This window comes from Haplochromis burtoni, unplaced genomic scaffold (assembly GCF_018398535.1).
Source record: "Haplochromis burtoni strain Fernald_Lab_line unplaced genomic scaffold, NCSU_Asbu1 Contig_567, whole genome shotgun sequence".
In the NCBI taxonomy this organism is placed as follows: Eukaryota; Metazoa; Chordata; class Actinopteri; order Cichliformes; family Cichlidae; genus Haplochromis; species Haplochromis burtoni.
This window is the reverse complement of record NW_024582928.1, coordinates 311222-325560: the sequence shown is the minus strand read 5'-3', so window position 1 is coordinate 325560 and position 14339 is coordinate 311222. Positions and strand designations below refer to the sequence as shown.

The window sequence follows — 14339 nt, the reverse complement described above, 5'->3', positions numbered from 1 at the left end:
ACAGCGTGAGTTCAATTTGGTGCCTCTCAGAGGGAGGTGAGATTTCTATCTATCCCCTTCATTCACAGCTTAATTCAATTGGAGGGCAATTATCGACCGCCCCAAGGCTTCAAGATCCTCATTGGTTTCTGTTCCCATCAGGGAGTCTCGCAGTGTAGGATCCCCCCTGACTGCACTGGGTGATGTCTGTATCGATGTGCTGTGTGTAAGACACCAGAGGAAGCAGCAGCAAACAGGCAGGAAGGCGCTCTCAGTCACAACCTCGAGAATCAAAAGATTCTTAAGCTGGATTCATCTGACTTGTTTAACAGCATGAAGCTTTAAACAGCAAACTTTTATCCTTTTGGAATAAGAATCATCAAACTTACCACATGACAGATTTTGCCACAGACACCCAGAAAATAAAAACAAGCTCAAAAATTCATTAAACAAAAATCTAAATATCAACAAAACCAACTAGCCTACAGTTAATTTTTTCATTCCCATTTTGTGTTCTTCAGTGAGCCAGAAATCGGAGCCATGTTTGTAGTTAACATGATCTGGAATGGCACCTGTAACAATGAAAAGTGATTAAATTTGGCCCATCTACCCTCTGACTTCATGTTTTTGTGCATCCCTGGACTAGTTTCAGCACTGCTGCTGTTGACTCATTGCTCAAGACCGCAAACAACCACAAACATAAACATCTGTGTCAAACTGACCTGCCTTATTAATTTAGTCCTCTGGGTCAGACTGTCGCTAAATGCAGAGTTCGACATCCTCTCAAAAATAAAACTGAGCAAAAACATTGAAGTGGCACGGGTGATTTACTTTTTGGACAAAATATTCTTAATGCAAACTTTGCACACCTTAGGTCTGACTCGCACAGGCACAGAGACCTGCTGCAAACCCCATGGAAACCTATGGTTCCAAGGGACAAATGTTGGCGGGTACTTTGAGAAGAATTTGGAAATAAAACCTAATTCCAAACCTGCATATCGATTGCAATAGAAGGTCCCAGCTTCTGTAAAAATCTGCTAGTTAACTATGAAAAATTTAAAAAGTGTGATGCAAATTACAAACTAAGAGCTCTTTTCTTTTTTTCCTTTACTTTTTTGGAGTTTCACAAGTGATTCGTAAGTAGTCCTGCAGTTTGTATTAATGAGACAGTACAGGACAGCAAGCCCTCACCAACGAGTCAGGCAATTCACATTTTTACCAAGGAACCAGTAGTTACCACCGGTCCAGAAGTCTAAAAGACGACCACATTGAAGGGTGGATTTGCCAAATTTTAGTCAGACATATTTATTCTTATGGGTGTAGTCCTAAACTCTTTGATCACACCTTCCATTTTTGAATATTTTGGCTAACTGGATCCATTTAAAAAGAGAACCGTGTGAATATGGTCATTTATACAAGAGAAATGGTGTTATTAACACAAAATCTAATGTTCACATTAGGGCTGTGCGATATGACCAAAATCTCATATGCCGATATCAAGACATCTATCGTCCGATAACGATATAAATCACAAAAATGTAACATTTTCTGTAAATTCTGTGAATCTTGGGCAGCTCGACTTGCGTGAAGTGTTTCCAGCTGCGCGTCGTGTACCTGGAGTCCAGTGTTTTAACCGATACATGAAACTATACATTTTTAGACGTAAGTCGTAACGGCCGCCGTTTTCTTTGTGAGTATTTATTACACAGCGTGCTGCGGGCAAAAAGCCTGTTCTAACGTTTTAGTCTAAGGTTTATTTTTTAGCACCTGACGGCTCTTTGTTGCTTCTCATCCGTAAATACTTTGCATTTTTCACGTGATTCTGTTTATTTTGAAAAGTCTCAACAGGATCTTGAGCTTTATTGTGAAAGGTTTATGTGGAAAATAAACGAGTGGACACGCGGTGGTTTTACCGTCGCTGTTGCTAAGGACAACGCATAAAAACAAGCGCTTGTCTGTCTGTAGTGTGGTTATATTAAATATAAGAGAAAGAGAGAACTTTAAGAAATTAATATAGCCACTACAGTGACCATCAAAACGATGAAAAAAATATTGCTGTAAACAGTTTATTTTGCGACACCACGAAACAAACGATAGCGTAAAATGAAACGATAGACGTTTTTATATCCTCATCCGATACATATCGTTATATCAAACAGCCCTAGTTCACATCCTTGCATTCAGATCTCAGTCTACAAAGAGTATGGACACGTTTCTTTACTAAAGTCTGAGTTTCTCCAGCTTTAAATAAAAATGGAAGTATTTAGAATTTTTGCATGATCAAAATAATTATCAGTTCTGTAATATTTGCTGGATTAAGCCAATTTGGGTTATGTAACACACCTTTATTCAAACCCTTTGTTTGTTGTATTTAAGTCTGTGCTCCATATGTTTTTCACTAATGAGACAAAAGTCTCTAAATGCGTTGTTGTCAATTATTAGTCCAAGTGCTCAGTCTGGATATTCTTAAATAATCTCTGCACAGGAAAAAAAACAACAGTGGCTAAACAGACTGTACAAGCTGCATACTTGTAGTTTTCCCACAGCGTGCTAGAATTTACCATCAACCATCAATTTCTTAAACAGCAAAGCACACATGAAGCAGAGCCCTACATACCATCTCATGTGTCTCATCTGACAAAGTAAGTTCCCCTTCACACTTAATCACTTTTATTATTAGTAAGACAGACACCAAGCTTTAAAGTTCCTTAAAATGTCTTGTTAAGTCAAATTACGAGAAAGAAGAACAAAAGAGCACCTTAGAGCAGAACATTTGGTATTTAATAACAGCCTGATATCACACCGAGACTGAGAAAATGATTAATGTACTATTTAATTAGTGAGGCAGGCTTATAAGCACTTTCTGTTCAGGAGCATATGCATTATTGCCTTTTGTGCTTTATTCAGCATTGAGTACATGGTGGATTTCTTTTCGAGTACCTTTAACATGCATTATGTTGGTTTTTTTTCTTCCCTAAAAGCTGCTCATAAAGCCACTAGTTTTACCAGCCAGCTTCATTAAATCAACACATTTTCATGAACAAGTTCAAGTTAAATAAAAGTCTTAATGTACTCTTGTATTGTATTGTCTAGATTCGTCTGAAGCAACAATCCTCCTACCACACATCACACCTACAGGAAAATGTTCCAATACATAATAAATGAAGTGACTATTAAAGACAAACGGGGCTTTCAGCGAACACAGTGGTCACGTATACCATTTCCAATTTGTTATTCTTATTTTCTGAGATAGTTTTATATTTTGTCTGCATTCTAGAGACATGTGCTCTCAGCATGCCGTCAGCTGCTGATAAAGTATTGGTACAGGCCTGTGAAGCAACAAGAAATGCGATCCTGTACCACTGATTACAGTCATTGCACCTTCAGAAACACACCGCAGTCCATTAGCAGTGGGACACTGACAGATTTTTCTTTTGCTGTGCTGGCTTTGTACTGCAGCACATTCGATTTGAAATGAAAGAGAAACCGAGGGGTTCATCTATTGACTTTTCATATACAACCTCCAACTTCAGATAGTGAAATGTTTCCAGTAAATAAAAATATACCAAGCGATGTCAACAGTGAATGTTTTAGAGGATTTTTATGCTGGATCAGAGGACCACACACACACTCCATGGAGAAAAGGACTGAGCCACCTAAACATTACATCTGCAGGAGCTGCTCAGCAATAGAAACTCATGACATGAAGGTCCCAGCTTTTTTATTATATGTTATATATGTTAATGGCAGTTAATCTGCAGTTTATTCTATTGCAGTACCTTGCTTGTATTCAGTGAGCTCTTTCGACTCACTCTTTCACAAATGTTTGTGAAAGCAGACTGCATGGAGAGATGCTTGATTTTATATATCTGTAGCAACGGGATTAAGAACACCTGAGTTCAGAGATTAAGAGGCCTTATAATTTTGCCCAATATAATATATATAGGGTCATTGGTGGTGACAAAGACACATCAAATTATTGCCCTCTTTCTCCATTTGTGTTTTAGCATCTTTCACCGTGTTGTTTGGATTTTAAACAGCAAACAGCTTAACAGGTTTGCTACAGAAGATGTCCATTTTCCAGCAAAGTCAGTAGTCACCTTTGTAGCATTAAACTCCAATTAGACGTTTGAAAGTAGCTCCTGAACATAGGAGAGCATGTAGCTGCTAAAGACACTTATTATTTTGAGAGTCCCAGCAAATTTATACTTAAATGTATGCCGTTGATACGTTGTAACAGCAAACCCCTCTAAATTAACCCGTGTTACAACCTGTCTGGAAATGTAACTTGTGATTGGCCTGTTCAATACCTCTGATTGCTCCTGTGCATTTCCCGATAATGTTTTGGTGTCGTTTTGGAAGATCAGTGAGAAAACAACAATCATTGCTTCAATATAAGGACTCACTGATGTCAGCATTTTATTTGTTTCCATCTTAGCTGGGACTGCATAAAAAGCACCAAGAGACAATCACAAGTTAATTAACACATAAAACACCATGCATGAATGCTGGCAAGCGTGTCAGCCACTTACGTCGATTACAGAGTAGGCTCTGCCGTTAGGCCACAGTGAAACCACATCTAAAAACAATTCAGTTGTTAGACTTCTCGCTGTGACTGTGAAACTTGTTTCTGTTCTCACTAAGTGGCCAAAACATATCAGTAATGTATTGATGGTCTTACAAGCGAAGTATTAGCAGATTTCCCAGAAGTGGATTCAAAGTAGTCCTAATGAAGGCCACTGAATAAAGTTTATAGTCTGCAAGAAACCCTGAATTCACTATGAGTGAAATCAGCTTTTCAGACCAAGTTTCAACATTAAACCCATTACAACCTTAACTGTATGTGAGGGACCATTGGAACATTTTATTTAAGAAAAGAAAAAGTCCAAACTACTGTTCTTGATTGAACAATGTCTCAGATGCAATATTTGCTGACTCCTCTGTATGCAGATTCTTACTGTAAAATTTAAGCTGCTGTTTGACAGCACTGAGCTTTCCTTCGGACCTCGACAATTTCTAAATCTAAAATATGCAACAGATGACTCGGACTAACAAAGTGAGACGAGTCAAGAATGGTGCGTCTGTTTCACTCTAAGTGCAATGGAGTCTCTTCTTTCAGCTGTCAGCTCAAGCTAAAACTTTCAAAAGGTGAACTTCTCGGCTCAGATCGCTTTTCTCTCGACCAACTGCTGAGCTGACAAAAACTTTCCATCTTTCAGCCGATGCTTCTCTGCTCTCCTGCTCCTCTCTCTCTCCTTCACACACGCACATTACACAAACCTGCACAAATACCCTCACTTTTCTGTACCATTTTGTCTCATGAGCACCGCGACACTGAAGCTCAACTCCCATGGCAATTGTGAAGTATGTGCATGAAAGCATCCAACCTGTTTAATTCAAATAAAGAAGAAGTGCTTCAGGCACAGCAGCCCCCAATGCTCAACATTGTGAAGAAGGAGAGTTTGCAGCCAGTAAACCAAATTTGTAAAGATTGACAGTACTAACATGCAAACTCCAACACAACAAGCACTTGTGAGGAGTTGTAATGATCCGCAAACTCGCTGCATTTGAAATAACCAGCAGCAAGAAGCGGCTGATAATGAGATAGCATCACAACTTACTTCTTCTAAAGTGTGTGCTAGCTGATCTGTTTCAAAACACAATAAGCACTGCATTAACAGATGAAAATATCCAAGTCTGCAAGGACATTACAGTTTAAAGGTGAGAACCTCTTTGCATGGAATGCTAATGCACAGAGCACGAAAAGCATTCAGACCAAGAAATCGACTTTTAAAGATTTCAAAGCCACTTAAAACTACAAAAAGGTGAAAGAAACATCACAAATCAATCTTACTTTGAGTAGTCTTCATTATCTCTGTCACAGCGTGAGTCCTTATGTTTCTCCCAGTCTTTGCCATGTTTACATGTCGTCAGCAGAATAATATCTTCCCCATTGTGGATGTGATACAAAGCATTCCTGGTCTCCGAACCTATACCAGTTAAGTACCTTTTCCCTTTGAAAACCAGCTGGTACTTCCTGGAAGGTGGTGCATCGTTAAGTGTCAGATAACCTATGCCCCCTCCTTTTAGCGGATGATCCTTTGAGAATAGAGGGATGGAAATATCATAGTTAGGTCGGAAGTTGACAACATCTGCACTGGCCTTGGCCAGCATGGCCTGTCCCACCTCAAAGCCCAAATCCTCAGTGTAGTCCGGCCAAGTCCCAGAGTAAAGGTTGAATATGAGGTGATTCCTGCCATCGTTCCACGTGGGCAGGTTCTGGATACGCGATCTAATGTTTTGGACGTACTGCACTGAGAGCTGGTCCCTGTCCAATGTGTCCACAGCTAAAATAAAGAGACAGGCCCTCAAAGGGTCTGTGGTGTGGAACCGGGACTCTTCAATGGAGGTCAAGATCTTCTTGTAGGTCTCTGAGATCTCGCTGCCTCTCTGTTGAGGGTAGATGTAAACCTTGAATCCCGACTGGCAGCGAGCAAAGTCAAAGCAGGTTTCCATGCGGCAGCGCTTGTTCTTGTAGATGTTGTCACGGATCGCCCGTCGTTCACGAGGGGAGGTGTGCTGATGATGGAGCTGAGGGGTGTCCTCCTGTATCCACAGAAACAAATGTATCTATTAACATCACACCAATGTTTGTGCAGTACAGTCAACTCTCCATTAAAACAAATTCCAAAAAACCCCCAAAAACGAATAAATAGTTTGCACTCAAAACTGCATCTTTGACCTAATGGGATTTCTAGATAGTGACGCTTTTAAAAGTTGTCTCCTGCTGAAAACTGCTTTTGAAAATTCATGGCTGGAAACTGCTCCCTCATCATTACTGACTGGCCTGTTGCATTACTTGCAATCCTGAATTCTTCAGCTGGTAATTTGTGCTTGATTTCCCCAAAGCAATGGTGCTTAGCCATCTATGCATGTAATCCCTTAAAGCAAACTAATGTCTATGCACAAGAACTTGCATATCTGCTTAGACAGCAGTATGTGAAAAGAAACAAAGTAAAGCAGTGTAGTTGGATATGCAGAAAAGCCACAACGTGACACGCTGCATTGATACCATGAATTGGTACTCACTTCACAATATCCACAGCCTTTTCCCCTTAATTCTGAATATCGCTGTAACTTCCTTGAATTTAAAATTCTTTTTAAAGTGTTTTTGCCTTCCTAAAAGTTTCCTCTCTCTTCACTTCTTTCTATAACACCTACCACCGCCAACGCTTAACACTAGGCTATTTTCAGCATGAATGCCTGGTAAGAGCTCAGCCAAAAAGAGATGTTTCGTTTGCAGATATTTTGATTTGAATGAAAGAATCTTTTTTCACTGGTAGAGAAAATACTAAAAAAAAAAAAAAACCCAACATCATTGTGTTATCATCATCATCATTACATAATTCCCCATAGGGATCAATAAAGTATTGTGATTCTGATCTTGTGACCCCCCCCCTTACAGCTTACAATCACAAAAGCTTTGAAACCATCCTCCTTAACTCAGTTTTACTGTTCTGTCCTGTTGTTGGACTTTCATTTTGATCACTAAACGCTTATAAATTGGACTTTTTCACTTCTTTTTGTTTTTACTTAAAGAGCTTTCATTGTTTCTTTTCTTATAAATCATTCCAGTCTACCTCCTGCTCTCCTCCCTCCAAATACGGCTCCAGCAGCTTGGTCGACTCCGGCCAGTGTCTGGGTGGTCTGGATGGATTTCTCTGGGGCAATGGCTGGGGCTGGTAGTACACTTCCTTACTTTGGCGGTAGTACTGGTATTCTTGTTGGTGGTACTGATGATACAGGGGGTACTGGGGAAACTGATGATACTGGTATGGCTGCTGTTGGAACTCCCCAATTTGCAGACCCCACAGATATATGAGGAAGAGAAGACCGGCCCCCACAGACACAAGCAGGTACCTCTTCTTGGCCTGCATGTGTGCTGTAGGGGGAGGAAAAGGAGGAGGTGGTGGGTCTGGGGAGGGAAGAGAGGAGAATAGGGTGGAGGTTCACAATAAAACGAGGTGGGCAGCAGGTGTGAGAATAGTGATGGAGCTGAAAAAGGATCAACTTAGAGATTAAAATAAAACAAGTATTAATAAAAGGGAGTAAAAGCGTTGACAAAAGGATGCCAAAAGAAAGCAGGGAAACGGGGACGAGGAAATGACGAGGAGAGGGGTTGCAGGGAGGTAGATGCAGGTCGGCTCTCTACCCACAACTCGGCATTTTGGGTTTTGGCGTCACTAAAAGAAAACATAAATAGAAAACTATCAATGAAATAAGATATCGGAGTTTCTGAGACAAATAAACATTTTTTTAAATAAATAATTGATACAATATTGCACGGAAAAAAATCAGAATAACAGCGTAGAAGCTCTGTGAAAAATGTTAAACCATATCTGAGCACCTTTACTCAACACAATACATGTCATAAATACACAAAAATCTGCCTAAAGACACGGCATTAAAATAATAAAAGCCCAAGCTGATTTGTACACGTTAATTTTGTTTTGATATTTAACTTTTTCAAAAAGTTTTTGTTTTTTTGCTAAATGTGACATGGACGGCTCAGTAGCGCTTCTGACTTTCTTAAATAGTATGCAGAGCCCGGTGTTCGCTTAAAAACGGAATTGACTGATAGCGGTGGCTGTTTCGACATCATCGTCACAGCGCAGGGTGTCTCGTTAGGGGCGAAAGAGTGTCGCTTGATGACAGGTTCGCCACTAAAATGCAGCATTTCTGAAGGGAGTTTGCAGCGAGCTACGCGTTCAACACATGGGCTGTTTTTGCCAGGAAAACCACCTCTATTATTAACTCTTTAGAAATTTCTACCTTACAAATTATATTTCATAACTCTTTAGTAAGCGTAATTCCTAATTGAATCCTCTCACCTGTTTGTATAGAACACCTGTGGTTCCAGGAAGTGTCCGCTGCTCTCCCCTCCAGCCCGTGGAGGAATATCCACTTCGGAAACACATTCTTCATGAACCCTCGAACTGTAAATCCATTAGCAAATGACACGCTATGTTGAAACCACGTGCGGAAGGAAATTCACAGAGATCCACTGTGCGCTGCCTTCATGTTCCGCCGCATCCCAGTCACAAACTTTCCGCGAGACAGGACCACAGTCCCGGCGGAAAACACAACACAGCGAGCTGTGAACGCGATAGGTTCCCACAGTGAGAATTCAAATGCACACTCATCTGCCAGAAGAGCCGCGATCACAGCGACAGCATCCATCCAGAATTAAGTCGGTTAAACAAGGCGCGTGCATCTCCAATCAGCATAAGCCATGCCCCCCTCTCTCAGAAACCCACAGCAAGAGAAGACCCAAACTTTGAAATTGAAATCCACATCCCCCCCTCTGTGCGCTGTCGCTCACAGTCAGAAATGAGCAGAAATCATCATCATCCCAGGTAAGTTAAGGAGACGCCGGCGCACCTGATCTGGAGAGATGCGTATCAATAAAATCCTTTCAGGAGCGTCTTCGACCGGCGGGAGCGTTTCTCTATGGAGTAAAGCAAATGGATCAAATAAGCATCACAAGAGAACACTGATGTTCTTCTGGGCTATCAAAACGAGAATACGGGGTTCCAGTAGCATTTCCATCCTCACGTTTCCATCCTGAAATCCTCAACTGGATCCGAGCTGCTGCACCGTACAGCATCCAGCAGCAGCAGCAGCGCTGATAAGCCAGACAGTAGCAGGCTGGCAGACATGGGGGGGGATCGGAGTATGCACGGAGAGTCTGTTTGCTCCGATAAGGTGCAGGAGCCCGCCATAATTCAGGATCTCCCAGTTTGCATTTGTAAATGTATTTGTATCTGGTTAATGGAGCGTGCAACAAAAACACAAGACGTCCCAAGAAATTACTGAAATCACAGATCACGGGGAAGTCCCAGAGGTGCACTCACAGGTCCTCTGGGTCATTCCTGCTTTCATTTTACAAATCAAACTCCATTCAGAAAACTGCAAATGTTGGACTTTAAAAAGTTGTAAAACACGACTTGTTGCAATAGTACAGTTTAACCATGTGGGATGCATGTCTTTTACATCTTGTAGCTGTTTCAGCCAACGTCACTGAGTTCTGTTTAGCGCTCATTTATTATATTTTGACGACACGCTGAAATTGCAGGCAGTAATTTGAGGAGTCTGTGCGAGTTTACGCTATACCTGTGCATCTTAAGGTTAAGATAGCGTATAAAAATCGTGCAGGGATTAGTTACGTCTCGGTGTTTTGCAAACATGAGAACTTTTAATTAACTCGTGGAATCGCTCAGTGAGTCCAATATTGGGCCCAATTATTCAACTTTGACCATCTGGTCCACTAATCTATGTGTCTGGCGCTTAATTCATGTAGCTGCTTAAATTTGTATTGATGCAACTGATGGAATAAAATTTATTTGCAAAGGATCTAAATAGATGTCATTATCTCATAAATTAGGGTTATACAGATGTTGTGAAGCCGCAACGCCACAAATGGTTGGTGCAGCAAACAGCGCCATCTTGTGGCAATTTATTTCAGCCTACATTTTTAAAAGCAGCTCCAGGTCTGTGTTATTCATATAAATCTGGCAAAAACTTTGTAATGATAAAAACCAAATAACTTGATCTTCTCGTGACCAAACAGTACTGGAAGGCAAGTGAGCTTTTTACAGTGAGGCATGTCAAACAGGTTTTTCAAAATAATAGCTCAAACTATTGCCGTTTTGGAACATAAATGGACCGTGTTGAAAGGAGCATCCACGCTGCAGAGGCTCTGCATACCGATTTTCAAAGCTGTGCCAGACTCCTTCAGGCAGGAAGAGGCACATGTCTGACAAATAATTTAGCTATAACTGCATATGGCACTTTAATATTAATCCACACTCCCTCTGATGCTGAGCGGTGATAGAGACATTTATGTAGAAGTCGTGGAAGAACAGAGAGAGCATAATGCAGTAAACATCTCTCTCTTGCATCTTCTGCTGTGCATGCTGCAATATGCATCAGGTATTCAGACTTTTACTTTTCATTTCTTTGGTAAATTTATATTTCTTAGCTCTTACATTCTCTTAAAGTGCTCAAAGTTTAGTGGTCAGAGTGGTTTTACTCTTAGATTTGATCAGTTCCCCCCCTTCTTCATGTACCCCATTAATTGAAGTGTATAGAAAAATTCAGATGAGCCCCTCTTTTCTCTCAACAGCCTCTAAAGCCGTCACTAAACACCTTGTCATTGATGCACCTTTATGGGATTTTCCTTCTCTGTGGACCCTTGCCATGACTTGTGAGCTGTATGAATCCTGGATCTCAAATGTGCAGAGAATGGGAAACCCTTTCAGGTGGTAACTTATTTGAGAACTTGAAAAATAATACGAAAGAATTTCTAACCTCTAATCTGCAAACTGTTAATCTTTGGATGTTCGTGTAAAACACCGCCAGATGCACCAGCCTCTTTCTGAATGACAGAGTTTGCCTCTAATTTATTGGAAATGCGATAACTCTGAAGCATTCGCTGGTGCTGATGGCTTCACGGTCCATTAGGGGATGATAAATTTGAAGAGGTCCTGCTGGTGTTCGCAGAGAGAGCCAACTTTGATTTCTTTCCAGTCTCAGTCCATCGCTTCACTTCCTTCACTTCTTCATTTTTAGTATTAATCCTGGGATGGTTCAGCTGTACTGAAGTCTCTTTACTCACCTGTGCCAACAGTTGGAGAAGAGACTGTGATCCAGCTTTTGAATAAATCTGTTTTGAAGCTTCTCTTTGGCTACCACGCACACAGCATGTCTTCTCTAAATATTCAGTTTTTGCACAGTTTTGATGAAGTAAATCTGACTTTTTCTGTCTGTATTTGTATTTTGGTTCATGTGTTTCATGTGGATTTTCTCACACATATACAGAGGCTTTGTTCTTATTGTATTGTATTATCATATATACACACTATATTGCCAGTAAGTATTCACTTGTCTGACTTCTCATGCGTATAAATTTGAGTGATGTCCCACTCTTGATCCATAGGTTTTAAGATTGTTATTCCAACCTTTGCAGCTATATTAGCTTCAAGTCTTCTGCGAAGGCTTTCCACAAAGTTTAGGAGAATGTTTATGGGAATTTCTGAACATTGTTCCAGAAGTACTTTGGTGAGGTGAGACACTGATATTGGTTGAGGTCTGGTGTGCAGTCTCCAGTCTAATTCATCCCAAAGTTCTTCTATCAGGTCAGGATTCTGCAGGCCTGTCAAGTTCTTCCACACCAAACTAACACATCCATGTCTCTGTTATTTACATTAAAAGATCTTCATTCTGTTCTTCTGTGTCTATAATATTAAATTGCAACACTTTTAAATAAGAGCTTGTTTCCATTTTATTCTTGAGTAGTATTGGCAGATATTCCTCTCAGGCTGTTTGCAAGTTTCACATCGTTGATCATACAGTAAGCCTGCATGTAGCCTGGCATGTGAAGCCCACAGCAGTAAAATAACTGCACCAGTAGAAGCTGATCTGCAGTTAGTAGTTACTCTAATGAGTGTATCAACGTTTTTTACAGTCAGTTTCTGTCATCGGCCCATGGAGAGAAAGGCGTTTAGCAAGAAAAGCTAAGACAGCAAAAAAAAGGACAAAATGTACAAAAGTGTAATGTCTGGTTTTGTCCATCCACCAGTTTTACTAAACAAAAATACATGTATGTCCAACTTCTTCACTAAAAAGACCAAAAAGTCTAATCTAAATGAAATTTGCAGCAGTAACATTTATAATATTTTTAATCTTGGCAAAATGGCAGCAGAAGGAAGATGTCGTTCCAGCTTTGTCTGATGTTTCTCACCGATATTCAGCTTTGAAAATGGTAGTAATAGGTTTACCCCAGAATGCTTTTTAGATCCCTTTCTGATGAACTCGTATCTGCATGACAAAGACGTCCAGCAATGTGGTCAATGTGTGTTTCTGCTTCATTTTACATTTCTGATGGGTGGAATCCTTTTTATTTCCTTTGACTGTGATAGTTTACTAAATATGTTTTTTAAGTGTTTTATTGTATTATTTACTTTTCGGTCTTTTTACATTGTCCTATAAATTACTTTCAATTGAAAGTTTGTAAAAAAAAGATGATGTACAAAAGTATTAATAAAATACGTTAATGATGACGGTTCAGCATGTTAAGCAGACGTCTTTCATTCGTTCTTAGGTGTTTTATGTTTGGTTTCATTGTCTTAATGGACTTTCTCTTTGTTACTGTTGTCCGTACTGCTTTTCTTTATCCTTTCTGTGCTCGTCTGTATTCCAGTAAAAAAACAATTTGTGTGGGGTTTTTTCTACTTTTAGTGAATATATTTAGCTTTGAGTTTCTGTTGCAGTATTTAGAATTTGAATTTCTGCTTTGTATTCCTGTTATTATGACCTTGTTTTGTTATTGTTTATTTAATGTTTAGCTGGAGATTTGGTTAGTTCGTTGTGCTTTCCAGTGTTTAGTATTTGTAGCTTTGCTGTGAACCTCCTCCCACTGCCTCGCTTCTTTTGTGTTTCCTTGTTTGTCATGCATTTATATCGAGGCCCATCTTAAGTCCTTTGCTTGTTTCCTGTTTTACTTTGTGTTTTGTTTTCTGCATGTCCTGTTTCAGGTTTACTTCCCATCTTCCCTTGATTCCCTGAGTGTGTTAATCTGCTCTTTACTGAGTTCAGTCGCGTCTACTTTCTGCATTCAGTCCCCTATCAGTATGTGTTTGTATAAACATTCCTGTCATCTCTTTGTTCAGTGGCTGTGTAGTCCCCGTGTTCCTGGTTTCATGCTTGGATTTTAAGATTTCCAGGCTTTTAAATACTCATCTTTGTGTGGATTCAAAGATTTTGGACTGAGTTTTTTTTTTCTTTTTTTTCAGACAATGAGGAATAAACACTGACTTTATGATTATGTGTCTCTGTATCCTGCACTTGGCTCCTCAAAAACACAGAGGTTTGCAATATACTGAATGTTATTGAATAAAAGCATAAAAGTTGATTTTTTACTTTCTACTCACATTAATTCCAGGAAGATAAACTTAGCAGTTGTATGTATTTTAGGTACCTTATCAATGATCTGTCTAGGTTTTCAATCATCCAGCTCATGGAGGTCTTGCATACATAAAGAGAAGGCAACTGGACTTCTTTAGGTTCTAAGGAAGTCCAGTTGCCTTCTGTTTAGGAAATCCAGAATTTGTGTGCAGATTAATATTGAGTTTAGATTAATTATTTTATGCAGCCTGCCTGCCACTGAGAGACAAGAAGCTGTTTCAAGTTTTAGATCTCACTGCGGTTTGTTCCTGAAGACCCAAGAGAAGTCATTCCTGAGTGTGTGCAAAAATGTTTTAAGAATGTGGACTGAGTCACACCATCGTCTGAGAGCACGT

The 14339-nt window shown here is 40.0% G+C and overlaps 1 protein-coding gene across 1 annotated transcript; it reads right to left on the bottom strand.

The window, feature by feature from the left end:
* Nucleotides 1-2042: 2042 nt before the first annotated feature.
* On the bottom strand, nucleotides 2043-9859 carry LOC102295751 (exostosin-1). Its single transcript, XM_005947972.3, has 3 exons — nucleotides 8871-9859; nucleotides 7620-8222; nucleotides 2043-6585 (listed from the first exon to the last, which is right to left on the bottom strand). Exons 2-3 carry the CDS (start codon nucleotides 7914-7916, stop codon nucleotides 5830-5832), a joined length of 1053 nt encoding a protein of 350 aa, XP_005948034.1. The 5' UTR covers nucleotides 7917-8222; nucleotides 8871-9859; the 3' UTR covers nucleotides 2043-5829.
* Between the last annotated feature and the right edge of the window lie 4480 nt (nucleotides 9860-14339).

What these genes read in the sequence shown, in the direction of transcription:
- LOC102295751 (XM_005947972.3), bottom strand. Translation starts at nt 7,916, where the DNA reads ATGCAGGCCAAGAAGAGGTACCTGCTTGTGTCTGTGGGGGCCGGTCTT. An exon ending in TGGAGGGAGGAGAGCAGGAG is followed by an intron (nt 6,586 to 7,619) that starts GTAGACTGGAAT and finishes CTGTGGATACAG; the next exon opens with GAGGACACCCCTCAGCTCCA.